This window comes from Aulonocara stuartgranti (assembly GCF_965226115.1).
Source record: "Aulonocara stuartgranti genome assembly, chromosome: 2".
NCBI classification, from domain to species: domain Eukaryota; kingdom Metazoa; phylum Chordata; class Actinopteri; order Cichliformes; family Cichlidae; genus Aulonocara; species Aulonocara stuartgranti.
This window is the reverse complement of record NC_138940.1, coordinates 32,426,844-32,443,846: the sequence shown is the minus strand read 5'-3', so window position 1 is coordinate 32,443,846 and position 17,003 is coordinate 32,426,844. Positions and strand designations below refer to the sequence as shown.

Sequence of the window (17,003 nt, the reverse complement as noted above, 5' to 3'; positions counted from 1 at the left end):
CAGAAGTTTTTCTTTCAGTCTCTGCTGAAAATCGAATCATTTTGCGTGTTGTTCACCGTCTTCATTGTTCCAGTGTAAATCAAACTCTTCTTATTGGACACATTAACTTGTAGCAGGAAAGGCGCTTGCGTTAAATAATAATTTTAAATGGTTCTGCTCCTATCACAAAGTTGTGTTTTACATAGAAAGTCGTGTCAGAATTTGGCGTAATTAAGATGAAAACATGGATCATGAACACTTTTGCCCAGTCATGGGAGTGTAATGATGTGGGGGATATTTTCTTGGAATACTTTGGGCCCTTTACTACAAAATTAATAGCATTTTATTTACAGAGTATTGTTGCTGACCACGTCCATCCCTTTATGCTCACCGTGTACCCGTCTTCTGTTGGCTTCTTCCAGCAGGATATCACACCATGTTCACTACCACGTTCAAATCATCTCAAACTGGTTTGTTGAGCATGACAGTGAGTTCACTGTGAGAAAATCAGTGAGTTCCATCTTAGCACCTTTGGGATGTGGCGGAACAGGAGATTCACATTATGGAGGTGCAGCTGGCAAATCTGCAGCATCTGTATGATGCTGTCATGTCAACATGAACCAAACTCTCTGAGGAATGTTCCCTGAATCTTGCTGAATTTGTGCCATGAAAAATTAAAGCAGTGCTGAAGGCAAAAGGGAGGTCCAGGGTACTAGCAAGATATGATTAATAAAGTGGCCAGTGAGTGTTTAATGCAAGAAAAATCCAATAAATTACATAAGGGCTAGGATCTTGTTTGAATTTTGTGTCTAAAGATCAGTAAAATATAAATGATTTTTTAATAAAACTGCAACACACACACATTTGATTTCTTAAAATATTTATAGGACACAGTACAGAAAAAAGTAGTGACAACCTAACTTAAACCACATCATCACTCTGGGATCGCAAATGTTCAATATATTAAATCCCTGCACAGCAGAGATGACGACAAATACAGAGAAGACAGACATGAAGGTAAAGAAAGCCAAACCTGGTTAACTGTTTTGTAATAAATAAAAGCTCTGATGCAGCAGAGCTCTTAGAGACTTAATTTAGTCTAATTGCTCCCAAATAATATGCTTCAGAAGGCACTTGAAATCTGTATGTACGTTAAATAATTATAGGCAAAACATATCTATATGACAACCTTGCCTTCAACAGCGGTAGCTACACAACGATGCATGTGCACTTCAACAAGGCAAGTGCAGAAGATCAACACTGATGGATTTGGCCACAAAAAGTCACGACATACAGAAAGATTTGCAGATGTAGTGTTTGCATAGCATCCAGTAACAAATCAAAATCATGTCATTACTATACTTAAGATGATTAGCTTAAACCAGATGAAATGTTCATAACAAGCTGAACACAGCGAGGTTTACATGACGTTTTTCCTCATGTGGCGTTCGGCAGTAAAGTACTTAAAAACCACATTGTTGTGTGCTTCTTGTTTTTTTAGCATTAACTGTTTCTTCATTATATGTAGTCACGCATTTTGGCTCAAAAGCCCCACACACACACACACACACACACACACACACACACACACACACACACACACACACACACACACACACACACACACACACACACACACACACTAGATCACATATCTGAAGGTCCATCTACTTTTCTACAGTAAGACACTCAAAAATATTGCTGTCTGATTCTTTTAAGATCAGTGGGTAAAAATCATTAGTGTTCTTCACTGATGACAGTGTTATCCCCCAACCATCTCGTCTATCCTCCCTGCTTTGTCACAACCTCTGCTTCGGTCTCCGTCTCTGAGTGTTGTCCGAGCTGTGCAGTCAGGAAGGGGTTGAAGAAGAAGTCAAAACCGAACTGGAGGGCATTCTGGGCCGTACGCCTCCAGTCATGTTCAATCTTGTACTGTCTGCGGCTGGGAAGGCGGGCGTCGCCGCATGACATGCAGTGAATGGCTTTCAGTTCAAACACAGGCCATTTGGAGCCTAAACGCCCCTCCAGTATGGTACTGAACTCCACCAGGCTGCCAGTGTTTAAGTGTAAAAGCACAGACTTGAACTCGTTACTAGCCCGCAGTACTATGTCCTTAGTAGCGTCTTCATCCTCGATGATCGTCCCGTTCTTGGATTTCCTCTCGAGCGGCATGCCCATTGTAACTTCAAACTTGTATCGGTCAAACCGTTTGATGTGACATTCGTGCTTTGCCAGTTTTTTAAGTTTACACAGAGGATCTTCAGGAGGAGGAGCTGGGGCGGGCAGAGGCTGGGGCTCGGCGGTCGCATTCTTCAAGTCATCACACAGAGGATATGGCTCACCGTACAGGCACCGCATCCAGTTCCCTACAAATACAGGCAGCAGGTTGATAACCGACTGCGGCCCGTTCTCAATGTCGGTCACACGGACATATTTGAATCGTCCCGTCCATGTGACACGATGTCCTTCCAGATGAGAGCAGACAATCTGGGTTTGGGCCATGTTGGACTCCTTCCAGGCCAGAGGGCCGCAAAGGTTGCTGTACTCAGGCCACGTCAGGGTGGAGTTGTACACCTTCATGCCCTCAGACCTGTAGACGTACATCCAGCAGAAGAGCACCACAGCACTGAGCCAAACCAGGATGAGCTTGACAACACTGCTCCGCGACAAAGACCGAAACACCTTGATGGGGTTGAGGCTGAAGCGAGTCCAAAGCCTCAGCACCACCGGCACAAAGCAAACAGTCAGCGTGACCACCATCTTGGTGACCTCCAGGGTGAGAAACCACTGCACTAACTGGATGATGAGCATTGCAGCCATACCCAGTGAAAGTATAGGAAGGGCAAACAGGAAGAGGAAGTAACCCACACATGTGCGGATGAGTCCTATTGCCGAGGCATTATTAAGGAACACCAAGCAAAGCTCGCACCAAGTGAAGCAAACCAAGTAGGGCACCAAGCACAGATAGGTGCCCTTAAAGCCTCTCAGCTGGGCCATACGGAAGAGGAGATAGACAAGGTGTCCATACAGCAGACATGGCATCCCCAGGTTTAATGCCACGATATCTCCAAGAGGCACAGTGATGAAAGTCTTCCCGAACATTCGGAGGAACCACAGGGACTCCGGGAAGAATTGAGTGAGGGAGCATGCTCCAGAGAGGACCTCTGTGACGAGGGCTTTACGAGCGAAGAGCTGAGCTGAGGCATGAAGGCTGAGGAAGGCGGTAATGGTGAAGAAAAGAGCAACAGCAGCCAGTTCTGAGCAGGGGATCCAGGATTTATCAGCTACAGGGAAGGAGAAAACCACAAAGACCACCGAGAGCAGGAAGTACCTGATAAAGCAAAAAAAAGTAATTGTTCTCCTGCAGAAACAATTCAATTCTTCTTTATGGTAATATTAAAGGAAGAAAAGATCAAATTGAAGCTAATCTTTACATTATTAAACTACTGGCAACTGAGTGATGTGGACTTACAGATAAGGCTCCAAGTGTGTCCATCCAAAGTTGGTCTCAGCCTGCTCCAGGTCGAGACCAGGTTCAAACTGAGCAAGCAGGTCTGTCAGAGCCTGGAAATGTTCCCACGCTTTAGAATTCTGTAGAAAAAAATGTTTTGTTTTAATAAAACAAAGGTACTATATTATCAGAAATCAATAAATACGTCTAGTACATCGTGACAAACCTGAAATACACGCAGTGTGCAGATGACCATGGAGAAGAACGAGAGGTAGAAAACCAGCAGGGGGATGATGAAGATGAAGAACTCGATTGTGAGGTTGGAGATGATAAAGAAGAATATAAGTGCGTTAACGTGGTGGGTGGGGATCAGGGCGCTGAGCCACTGCATGCCCGCTCGTGACGCCCAGTCGATAAGATGCTCTTTTATCTCGAGAAGGGCGTATAGAGGAAACTTCAGCAGCTTTGAAAAAAACAAGGAAGACAGAATCAGTACGTCGCAGAGATGGAATCAGACAAACAAAATTTTTAAAAATTGAATGACTAAAAAACTTTTTCTGGTGATGTTAAAACAGCTGCCTTGATAAGACAAACCTATGAAACCCACTTCCCACAGGGACTTGAAGGCTATTTAATGTGTTTCTTTGGGGAAATTTATTTATTTATTTATTTTTTAGAAATACGGTGGAAAAAGAGAAGGTGCAGATCTAGTTAATGAGATGATCCTGAGAAAATCTGTTTAGTTTAGACCTGAACACTTAAAACTAGCTATACAACTGATGCTCCCCCCCCCCCCCCCTTTTGATGAAGCTATTAATTATTATTCATAATCTGGTCCAAAAGAAGCCAGGAATACTCCCCGAAAAAACAAACAAACAAACAAAAAAAGAAGTTCACCGGAAATCTGAAGTCCCAAAAAACATTATCATTTGTGACTGGTTAAAATTTTCAGTGCACTGCAACTTTTAATGTTCATTCAGTGAGTGTATTTGAATTATTTCTGGCTGTTAAATTAAGGATCATATCAACTGACGACTACACAGGTGAAGCTTTGGCTGCACACCTGGTCGTGCTTCAGGTGAATTTATGTCAGGTGAACATTCACATCCTGACTGATCAAGCTTCACTTGAGCTGTTATTATGTGTAATAAACCAGCTTCCAACTGAATATTAACACAAAGGAATGGAAAATGATTTAGAAATATAATTAGATGGTTGATTTTCTTCCACAAAGGCTAATAGTGAAAGAATGAAAACATAGCAGGACCGAAACTGATTAAGTTGCAGAATTTCTTTCACTTTTTCACAGATTTACTAAACTCAAGACAAGCAGAGCGTGAAAAGAAGATGACAAAGGCAGACCACTACCCCCCAAACCACCTTTTGATGCAGGGGCAGTTCATCTGGATTTTTCACTACTATTTCATCATCGTCATCATCATCATCCCCTCCTGCAGCAGCCATAACTGGTGAGGGTGCAATACCCTGGGCGTACTTCTTGGTCATCTCAACAAAGTCATCAAGACCCACATGGGAACTGGCTGCAAAGAAGTACAGAAGAAATATTAGTACTTTTATTTTACTCTGACAGGTCTGTAGGACACTTTGGGCTTGAGGAAATGACAAATTGTGCATGTTTAATCCCATTAGAAGACACATTTCAGACCACACATACCCTCACTGGTGACCATAGTCTCCAAGACTCTCCTCTGTTTCTTAGCAGACCTGTTTAGGGGACCAGGGGAAACTGGTGTGTCTGCAGAGGGTAGAAAGTATAATTTAAAAAAATGAATGCCTTCAAAATGTAAATGATTTGAAATACAGTATTATTCCTCTCGGACCCGGCTCTGTGTTAACATGTTCAACGTTCTCTAGCATCTCAGAAACGGGCACCGACTTCTTCCTCTCTGGGTTTAACTTCCAGTACATGAGCAGAGCTGCCTTCCTCACTCCTCTCTCAAAACGAGTCTCTGTACACAACTTCTTCACCTCCTCAAAGTTTTCCAGTGTGATGCCTGAAGAACAAATGAGGATGAATGCACAGACGAACATTAGCTCAATCATGCTCCAGTTTCACACTGGTTCCATTCTTCTAAAAGCTGTGCACTAAGAGTAGCAGTCATACCTTTCCTGGAGGCCAAACACTGCTGCAGCAGTCTGACCGCATCCTTGCGGCCCTGTTTAGCAGCCTGGACGAGCCAAGTGACCGCTGTGCAGTTGTTCAGTTCTTCATCGCTTTCTTCTGCCAATGCCAGGAAGTAGCGGCCCATCTGTGCAGACACACACAGACTTTTAGACTTGCAACACAAGCATTACTGTGACTTAGTGACCTGTCCGTCCTATCAGCATGTCACTCTAAAATAAAATGTATAATTACTTAGCTCATATGCTCTGTCATCACCATATGGCGACTAAAGTCCACAGTGTCTGCAGTACGATCATTGCCACTAACCTTAGTCTGTGCTTTGGCATCACCTGACTTTGCTCTCTCCTCCAAATCCTCAAAGCTGACCTCCTCCTCTGGCTCCTCTGAAACAGAAAATACATTTTCAAAATCCATCCAGTAGATTTTAGGGCTCTTTCAAATCTTTCCACCTTGGACACCTACTAAGGTAACCCTTGTTTTTCTTTTTTTTTTTTTTTAATCATTGTTTTCTGTGGTATTTCTAGCCCGCTTCCAGAGCACTGGGTGTGCATCAGAGGCCAGTTAGGGTGATATCTGCTTGTACAGCTTACTGGGGCTGGCCTTGGAAAAACTAAGAACCTATTTCATTTTAAATATCTTTATTAGTAAGCATATATAATACAAGTTATAACTGTTAGGCTGAAATTAATGCTTCAGTTTTTAACCAGTTAGTTTTGTAATTCCTAATAGAAAGCTCTGGAAACTGGCATGATAATGACAGAAACTAAGGGTTACCCCCTAGTAGGTGTCCAAGGGGCAAAGAGTTCATTGAGACCTGCTGGATTTGGAAGGGACCTTTGGTTCCATTGTTTCAGAGTCAATGGGTGATTTGAATAGGGTTTTGGTTAGATCCTTTAAATAAGATGTGTATTTAACTCGAGCTTTAGACATTTTCAAATGTGTTGTTTTACCATATAATATACATACAAATATCACATTTGTAAATTTTGAAGGTTTAATAGAGTGCCAGTCCATTTACAGGGCTAACACAGAGAGACAGAAAGACAACCAATCATGCTCACTCCTCGCCAACTGAAGCCTAACACTAGCCCTTTACTTCTGCCAGCAGCAATTATGATTGAACCACCGCTGAAGTTCTGTTAGTTGTGTTAATAAGGCTGAGCAAAACATGCCAGTGACTTTAACACGACTTCAGTGGTTTTATTTTCCTAAAGTTTTTTTTATTTATTTATTTTTAACTCAAAATCATATAGAAAGATGCCATTTGTCCAGGGAACCGAAGTCACACCAACTTCCAGTTTGTCTTACAAAAAACCTCCCTGCTGTACTCTATGTGATCATTTCAGGGACACAGCTTTGAAAGTGAGCACAGCTGTCCCACACAGGGTGCTGTTTAAACCTTCTGTTAGAGAGCAACAGCCAATCAGAGGATGGTGGCCTTAAAGGTAAGAGAGATAAAATAATTTGGTTCAGGCAGTGGATGAATGACGTTGTATAAGAAAAATATAAATTACTTGAACTCTAATTCGCGCAGAGCTAACCAAGAAAAGTCCAAGAATAAACATATGGAGCTTGATATTATGCCCACTTAAAAAAAAAACAAAAACCCACCCCCGTTCTCTGCGGCCTGCTGGAGCGGGGGGGCTAGGAGGAGTTGGCCGTCCGACTGCAGTCTGGAATGTGGGGCCTCCCTGCTGCTGCGGAGTCGGGGCGGTCTGCCTCTCCCCACCGCAGGGAAAAGGGTAACACCACCTGGGTCTGGGTGCAGTTCCCCCCTCCAGGGGCAAGGGTACCTAGACCCGGTTCGTAGAGTACGCTTGGGGAGTGTGATCGTGTGTACAGCGTCTCTTTATGTCTGTCTCCACGTTGGTTGAGTGTGGAGTAAGTGCATATGAGAGCATGAGGGTGGGAATGGATGTTTGTGTCTGTGTGTGCCTGTATGTCTGTGTCTATATGTCAGGTTGGGTATCAGACGCCACCTCTCTGGGGACATCTCAGGCCCTCCAAGGTTTGGAGGCCTATCTCCACCCACCACCACTTCCCCTGCCAGTGGCGGACTCCCTCAGGTGTCGGTGCGTTGGTGGTTCTTTGTGTCTGGGGGTGGGCGTCCGGGTACACACCGGCTCACTCCTTGGCAGCCGCTTATCAGGGCCTGGAGCCTGGGGCTCGCTCGGGCCACTTCGGAGGTGGGGTGCCCCCGGCCTCTCGGCCTGGGACTCGGTCACTCAGGCACAGCTGGCTGCCGGCGGAGCTCACGGGCGCGTCACTGCAACTCCCCCTGGCTTCTGCTCCGCGGCTGCTGAGTGAGCCCTCATCTGGGACTCTCCTCAGCTCTTACTGGGACAGTGGCGCGGCTGCCCCTCTGTTGGTCTTCCTTGGTCTCTTGTGTTCTGGGGGCCTCTGGATGTCTGGAGTTTTGATCTCCTCCATACCTGCTTCATACCCTGGAGGACGGGGCTGTGGCTCCCCACACTCCCTAGCAGATCGTTACATGGAGAAACCTTTGGAATGCAAGCATGCTGATCCACACAGGTATGCACACAGGTGTACACACGGGTATTCACAGACGCGGACTACAGCTTTCTTGGCTGCTGCCTCAAAGCACATTGTGCGCTGTCTATCTTGCGTGCTGCACAATATCGTTTATTATTTAGTATCTACTGATATTTACTGCTAGCTAGTTTATTGTGATGGTGCCGTTATTTTTATTATGTTGCTCTTTGTTGTTTGCTTTCTCTTCTGTTTTTTTTTCTCCATACAGGTGACCCAGGTGTTTTTGTTTTTTTTTTCTTTCTTCCCCCCCTTCTCCCCGTCTCTTCTCCCCTTTGGTTTTCTTTCTCTCCCTCTCTTTCTTTCATTCTTTCTCCCTGTCCTATCCCCCAGTCATGTCTGTCCCGTTTGTAGGAACTGAAAATAAAATAAATTCATAATTATAATAAAGGTCAATCAAATGGACCAATATGGCAAGGCCATGATGATCCACTTGGTAAAATAAATCCGCTTGGCATCTTTCTTGGCCTTAAGACAACAATTCTGATGGCTAAAGATCCAAACGGGACACAAAAAAAAAAAAAAAAAAAAAAAAAGCAGCTATTTAATATATTAGGTTTTCTTCAGGTTTTTCGAAGGAGCAACTACTCCTTTTTACTCTACATTTTTAAATACTCTGCAGATGTTCCCAACAAACAAAAATAGAAACAAGAGACCAGCACAGTGTGGCAATCTGTGACATCAGTGATCCCAGAGCATGAGCATGAGTCACATCCTTCCAGAAACAGCTTTGGCCTTGACAAGACCTGATAATACCACAGAGCCCTCTTGGTTTAATTATCATCTTCCTTTGGCTAATGATTTCTGCTACTCTTAAATCCCAGTTCTCCAAAGGAACAGGATCTCACACCGAAAATGTGTCTGCTTCCCGTAAAGTAAGCGGTCATATTTGTTCTGTTTAAAACTAACAGCAGGAAAAACAGACGTGGAAACACTTTTCCGTCATGCAGGCTGTAAGTGATACTGGTGAGTGAAAGTGGTCTGCCTGTGCCTGCGGATCTCAAGAAGCAGAAGAAATTGTGAAGCATCCAGTAACTTACACTGGTAAAGCCACGTACACTTTAACCATCTGCCTGAGCTCTAAAATAACTGTTTATTTAGCACAGCAAACAGCTGCTGCTCATTCTCCTGGTGTGCAAACACTTCCACAGTGGTGCAGTCCATCTCCCTGTTTTACTTTCAGTACATTCAGAACTTTAAGACACTTAATTATATTATTTTAGACAGTTAAAGAAACTGGAAAGTGTTTACTTATGAAATGACTGAGCAGGTAAGCTAAGTATATAAATCACTGCAAAGGGTTAAAAAGATAAAAAGTGCTATTCCCCTTCAACCAAAAGACGTCTTACTTGCATACCATATTTGTTTAGTTTAAAAAACACATGTGAAACCATCTTTTCTCTTCAGGTCAGCAAAAAGGGAGAGGCTGCTTTACATGCTGAGGTAAATGTCTGTGGTCATGGAAACACTGCACTGCACATACACAGTAACCTGGGAGTGTTGGCTGCACTGATTCCTGAAGAAGTGCAAAGTGAAGGTCGAAGGTCAGTTTTGATTCTCACCTTGCTCTGGTGTGGGAGGAGTCTGTGGAATTGTTGCAGGACCTCCAGCAGCTGATGATCCAGTCATGGGATTCCCCGTAGACGCGGCGTTTAGCTGAGATCTGCCCCCCTGGGAGAGGCTCCTGATTGGTTGCCGAAGAGGCGAGGTTGTCGGTGTGGAAAGGGAGGAAGAGCGGTAAAGAGGATTTGGGGAAGTCCGAGGGGAGGCAGTAGAGGGAGAAGATGAGGGTGTTGCTGGAGGTGTTGGCATTGTGAGTTTAGGATTTGGCCAGTTTGAATTTGTCGTAGTTGAGTTGACAGATGAGCTGCGAGAAGAAGGTCCGGGTCTCAGGGTGGTAGGAGACGAAGGGTCCAGTTTGGAGGCGGATGAACTGGCAGTTAGTGAAGGATCCATGGCTGAAATTACATCAGATTTTTTAATCAATTAGGAATGTTTTGGGGAACAAACACAATCCCTGTGATTTATGAAAAATTATGAACAAAACATTACTGTGGTAATACTAGTAATGCTGCAGTGTGTGAAAAACAGCAATGCATATACAGTATGAAGCACATGTTCAAGGACAAGCAGCTAACAGAGTGCACCTGTTGCAAAGTAACAGGTGTTTTGAAAGGTTGTGTTCCCTCATCATCACATGAGTGAGATTTTACTGGGGGGGGGAACAATCAAACAACCAGTCACAGCCGATGGCTGTCTTCCTTGAGCCTGGTTTTTGCCACTGTCACCAAGTGCTTACTCATAGGGGGCCATGTGATTGTTGTGGTTTCTTCCCATTTTCAATATTCTAGTGTCTTTACAATATAATATAACGTGTCTTGGTAGGACTGTTGTTGTGAATTAGTGCTATATAAATAAAAATGAACTGAATGCAGTATGTACCAAATATTCATGAGGAATTTTTAAATTAGATTTTTAGTGTGTTTGGTTTTTTTTGTTTTTTGTTTTTTAAGTGTGGAGGGGTGTGCTTGGTCTCACAAAGTGTTTAGGAAGGTGGTATGTCAACCACATGAATACCACTACCAAAACTTCTCAGAATTTATAACAAGACTTTCAATTGTCTTCAGTAAACCTCTCATAGGTTTTAATATTGTGCATAACTGATGTAAAATGTGTCATTTGATTACTATAAAAGAAAAGCTGCTTTCATACTACAGACGAAACCAACAGATCTCAGCCACGTAGCTCAGACTCAGGCAGATTTCCAAAACAAATGTAATATTTACCTCTGTTATCCTAGAAAGCTCCTTTCCTTTTACTAATTAAGGCCAAATAATCCCACACACAATTTTGTTCAGATGTGTGCTACGAAGTCTATAGTCTATTTTAGATATTATTAACCGAGCCCTGGGTAGCTATATTGAGAAGGTGACATCCTTAAAGTGCAATGACTGCAAATCAAGTGTCCTGGTGCCCCTCTTGGATAAGCAGGATAGGGCTCCGATGACAATAACTTTGCCGATAAAGGGGACTTCCAAACTAAATTTAGCACTCTTAATAAACGTTAGCGGCAAAAAGAACGCTATATACACACATACACAATGCCATTTCTATATATAGGGCTACTGCATTTGATATTAAAAAGACAGCAGCAATTGGATGTGGCAGGAGGCGTTAGCTGAAATAACCGGTGCTTTAGGAGCTAACGCTAACGAGCGCTGACATTCAACACTTCTAATGTCGGCTTACCTTTCCCGTGACAACACCAGTTTAATTAAACCCTCCAGATTAAATTGCTTCTCGGTTTGTTCACTATTTAGAGTCCCAACTCATTCTTCCACCCCCCCCCTGAAATCCGCACGTCCTCTGTTTTTTGTGGTCAAACTCCAAGCACACACGACGCGCCGGAAAGTCTGTCAGCTGCTCCACTCCACGTCCACGCCCACTTTTCATTCTGCGCAATGTGATTGGAAAGCGCCGAAAGCTTGTTTTTATTGATTAGGATTTGATTGGCTGCAGTGGCAGGAAGTTCAAATAACCCTAAAGTCAAGAGAAATCAACTGTCGAACGACTAATATATCGAGAACATTTGTTAGAATTCATTTAGCATGAGGACAGAAAAAAATGAGTTCAACGGACTACGTCTAACAACGAGTTACTATTTTAGAGCTCGAGGTTCCTTTAAATTCTCCTATTTGTTTTTATGAGTCGTTTATCGATGTATATTTTTTATGCTCGCAAAAACGCAATATTGATTTTGTACCAACAGATGGAACACTAAGATGGAACACTAAACTAAACTTAGCTATAGTCATAATTAAATGTATGGGTTTTGATAATTGAAGTGGATTTGTTTTGTTGAAAAATTATTAGAAAAGAAATGTGCTTTTCTTTAGTATTTATTTAAATACTTTTATTCTAAGTAGAAACATAATCCTTCCCCTGCTCTTTCTCCATATAGCAAAGATTAAATCCTTTGTTTATTATGTATCACTATTATGATATGATAAAGAATGATGCTGTAATGAGGGAAAGATGCAAAGCTAGGACTGTCAAATTGATTGTGGAAATTTGCAAAAATAGTGTAATTTACTGTAAGTCAAATTTAAGAAATACCAGTGTAAGGTGTTACGCCAAACAATTAAGCAATCAGGTTTACTTTAGAGTGTAATAATTTTATCCAGACTCCACAGATTAAGATCCACACATAGAGTGCAGACAAGTTAAAGCTATTTACAGGGTAACATAATAGATTTTTTAAAACGTGTGACAGCATGCCACTAAATATATGAATGGAATGGAATAAACATCTTGCAGGTTTCATTCTGTGAAAAATAATGTGTTGATTGAGATCAGACTATAAGATCTGCAAGAGTCTCAGTAACAGACAAGAAAAGGAAAACATTCAGTTCAGACTATGCTCGGAGGAAGGGCACTTAGTAAAAAAAAAAAGGAAGGAAGGAGTGCAGACAATTAAAGGAGTTTAAAGACATTGGGACTCGGGGGGGGGGGGGGGGGGGGGAAGAGTGAGATTAAAGTTCAAGTGTAGAAAGTTCAAGAGTAGATAGCACACTGTGGGAAAAGATGGAAATGAGGGCAGTAATTGCTTAACTGCAGTTGCACTAAAGCAGTTATGCAAATGGTTCTCGATTAGTAGATTAACACAATCCAGTTGAGAGGATAATCAGGACCCTTACAGTGCTTTTGGTCTCTCACATGTATGCACACCTGCAATCTGCATACATCAGGAAATCTGTCTTTTAAATGGGCTTAGACACACATGCACTCAGAGATGTGTCTCTCCTAAACTAAGCAAATCAGCTCTGGATAGTTATTTGTATTATTTAGCTTGTTATGAGTCCAGATCTTTTGATTATGCAAATCCCCTTTGCAGATTTGTCAGGACTGCACTGCCCGTGCCTGAGACGGTCACAGTCAACAGTTGTGGGTTTTTAAAATGTGGTAATTACTGAGGTAATTGAACCCTGAAACAGGCTGTTCTTAATAACTCCAGTCTGCTTGCTTTCTCTCTCACTTTCAGTGTATACCCTCCAGGAAGTAATGACTCAAGACTCAAGCAATGGAGACTCCCCATCATGTTTTCTGTCTGGTAAACTTTCTCATGCAGCTGCAGTGATTGGAAACGGTTACATGACACAACATGGCACTGAGAGATTTTGTCCAGGATGCACTTGAATCGCCTCCTCTGTCTCTAGGTAACAGGTCTCTGTATGTAAAATAGAAGCTTCGCCTACAGAGTCCCCCTGTAAACCCAATATCTCTCACAGGAAGAGCGATCTGAGAAGGAGGAGGAGGAGATGAGGTATGGTCTGTAACCATAGCAACCAGAAGGGTTATATGAGAACGGACACTGACTGGAGTGAAGGTGAGTATTTCTAACTCAAATGCAGCCCAGTCACTGTTTTGACCTTTGAAGTTGCTCTCTGTAGAGAAATGGGCTGCTGTACTGGGTGCACTGCATCCAGCTGATACTTTGGTCAAATACAAGACCCAAGGAACATTTTTGTAAAGCACATAGTCTTTACGTAGCATTTGTTGATAAGAAATATATAAACGACATCACAGGCAAGCAACATGTTGTCCTGCAATCCGCTTTACATTGAGGATTGAAATGAAGTAATCCAACTCTCATACAGGGCCACTGTCTAAATATCTTGAAACATGAACCACTTGGATTAATATAACTCCAAAAAGTCTCAACGTGCTTAAATCACTGGAAATTCCAACAGGCTTTTTAAATGTGGAAAACTCAACTCCTTCCCATGGGTTAATTCCCAGCTTCAGGCAGAACTCACATATTGATCTGGCAGTTTTGAGCCTTGAGAGAAACAAGGGTGGAGGAAAACACAGCACTTACACAATGATGGCAGAAATAATTGCATGGAAACAAGCTTTAGTTGTAACTGTTTAGATCTTGGTTGTTGATCTTGATATTACGTGCTTTGTCTCAATAGATGAAAACGCCACAATACTGGTACAGAATTTAATGTGATTTTAGATGCAGTAATTCACAGTGCATAGCATAAATACAAGCTCTAAAGTAAGATTTCTATCTTAATATCAGAGATTCAATTACAAACTGAAAAGTTATGCAACACATTGTTTAAACTTTTTTCCACCCCAAAAACGATGCTAATACAACACAATAACTGCTGTGGCTGACTCACACTCCCCGTGATGTGGCTATAATGGCACACTGTATTTCTTGAGCTTTTAAATACTAGTGCTTTCTAGTGGAACATCTGAGTGCTTTTGAAAGCAGTTTTTCCATTAAACATATCGTATTTTGGCTAAATGGTCAACGTAGAGAAAAATCTCCTTTACTTTCTTTGAAAGTGCTTTAACAGGTGAAAACGCCTTAAAGACAGATGAAGTCATTCATTCATAATCTGAACGAAGGTTTTGGAAATAGACATGGAACATCAGGCTCTGATTTTTAGTGACTAACAGCAGTGAGTCATGCCTGGGAATCCTAATTACCTTCATATGAAAGTGTTACGTCAGCATGAGCACTGGAGGCTCGAGTTTACGTTGTGTTAAATAGGTCAGTTTAGTGGATGGCTGCAGACATGGACTAAAAGGTGAATGTTTCACCAGTCATGTGACTGCCTGTGTGTTTCCATAAAATCCTGCATAAACAACTAAGTAGTTTGATATATTCCTCATCTGATTCTTAGGGCTCCCCTGAATACTAAGAGCCATCTCTAAAAGTTTAATCTGCACACAGTCATGAATATGTTAAGCTTATTATGGACAGCTCTCAGGGATATGCCGAGAACCTAAGATGATTATGTTAAGTTAATAAAAGCGGTGACTCCCCACTTTACCATGTTTCTTATAACCAGACAAAAGAAATGTAAATAAGCTGATTTAACATTTAGTTAATTTACAGAGAGAAATCACAAGACCTAATCACAAGGTTAGATTGACGTCAAAAGGAAAAGTTCCTTTATCCTGTTTCTGTGAACTCTACTCCTGTTGTTTTTTCAGAGTGGGCACTGTACAAAAACAGACTAAAAAAAAAAAAAAAGTACCTCAGGCAAATCAATTCACAGAAACAATCGTTACAGTTCTCTCACATTTGCACCGTGAGACAATGCTTCACCAAAATAAAACCAAACACACAATTATTTCAATATTTTTTGTTGCTGTTTCTTTTGATTTTAATCACTCCATCTGTGTGTCTGCTGGCCTGAGCAGGAGCATGACAGCAGTGCAGCCAAACTCACCCTATCTGCTTTGCCTGCATTATCTCACTCTAAAATGTCCTGTACATGCAAATATGATCCGTGACAGCTCGGAATAGGTCACGACACAGCCAAAGACTAATGTACACAATTAAAACTCCTTACGGACTGTGTGTTTTGCCTCTTCCACTTCCTGTGCCTTGAAATAATGGGCTGCATATGTTGCTGCCACAGAAAACTGTGAGCATGCATGTATGTGGCCCTGCTGGTGAATGGCAGACAGGCAGGCACAGTGTGGAGAGGCAGAGACAGGCAGCTGTGCGTAAGTAATACAGTCTCTAGAAACTGGGTCACACTCACGCCACTGTCATAATATCAGAGTATTTCACCTACTTTTGTGATCTGACAAGTCATATTGTCCTAGAATAAAATAAATATACCCATACACACATGTAATTACATCATTTAGAGCATCACAGTAACACTATTGAGCACACTGAGGTTGTATGATAAGGTTATTTAGTTCATACAATGAAGCACGGTAAGAAGCACAGTAGGTTTTAAATGAAATATACTGAAAATTATCAACACCATCAAATTTATAATTAATAATTAACACATAATACAAAACAAGCACAAAGGACGATTCAGAGGCATCAATAAAACACTTAAACTGATTGCAAAAGGATATTGGGGGTCATAAGGTGAAATGATGAAAGGATATTAATCAGAAACAGTGTGTTAAAAAGTAAGAAAATAAACTTGGAAACACATAAGAAGACAGTAATACTCAACTTTGGCCTTATAAAGATGTAAAGGATAATGAATCTGAAAATATTATTCATTTTTCTATTTTTTAATTGTATTCCTTATTATCTGGCGTAGACTAATGTCCCAATAAGCAAATATTTGAAATCAATTAATTCTGATAACTAATGAAGGGAAAATATCACACACACCCCCGTTGAAAGCTCTTGATAATTCTGTCGTTCACAATACAAAACACAAACACAGGCTCCAAGTAAAAACTTTGATATTTGTCTTGGCAGAATTTCAATTTACAAATTAAAAAGTATAAATTAAATTAACCATTAATGCGATACTATAACTTTGCTAACATGATGAAACGTTAAAGAAATGCACGTTGAGTCTGTGTGTGGTATTAAGCTCAGATGTTTGGGCTGTGCAATGGAAACTTTGAATAGAGTCACATCAGTAAGTCAAGATGTGATTGAAGAGTGGACTGTTTTCTTTTTATAAATCCACAACTCATGAGGTTGTCATCAACTTTAGTTGGATTTTTGGGTTTTTGTTGAGCTTAACAAAGCATTACTTCTTTTAAAAAAAAAATTCAAAAACATCAAATAGATCTTTTTTCCCCTCCCACTGCATTCACACATGCATCCACCTCTGTGGTCCATTTACCAGCAACCACTTTAATATTTAACACTTGGAACCATCTCTTGAGCTCTTATCTCGCCAATTTGTCATGAAATACCAAAGAAACAGGCAACCCATTGTTGTAAAAATGTCTGTTGGTCAATGGTTCTCATCAATTGTGCTTTTGAGCCTGTGAAATGGAAAAAAAATGTCAGTACTGGCAGCTAAAGTATTTTTTTGTTTTGTTAAGGCTCTAATTAAAGGTTAAAAAACATCTTGATTACTTGAT

General features: G+C 41.5%; 1 protein-coding gene across 1 annotated transcript; it reads right to left on the bottom strand.

Moving 5' to 3' along the window:
• Positions 1-842: 842 nt before the first annotated feature.
• wfs1b (Wolfram syndrome 1b (wolframin)) lies at positions 843-11,571 on the bottom strand. Its single transcript, XM_082501976.1, has 10 exons — positions 11,376-11,571; positions 9,689-10,084; positions 5,883-5,959; positions 5,556-5,700; positions 5,272-5,445; positions 5,106-5,186; positions 4,811-4,971; positions 3,657-3,893; positions 3,452-3,570; positions 843-3,310 (listed from the first exon to the last, which is right to left on the bottom strand). The coding sequence occupies exons 2-10, from the start codon at positions 10,080-10,082 to the stop codon at positions 1,762-1,764; spliced, it is 2,937 nt and encodes a 978-aa protein (XP_082358102.1). The 5' UTR covers positions 10,083-10,084; positions 11,376-11,571; the 3' UTR covers positions 843-1,761.
• Positions 11,572-17,003: the final 5,432 nt, after the last annotated feature.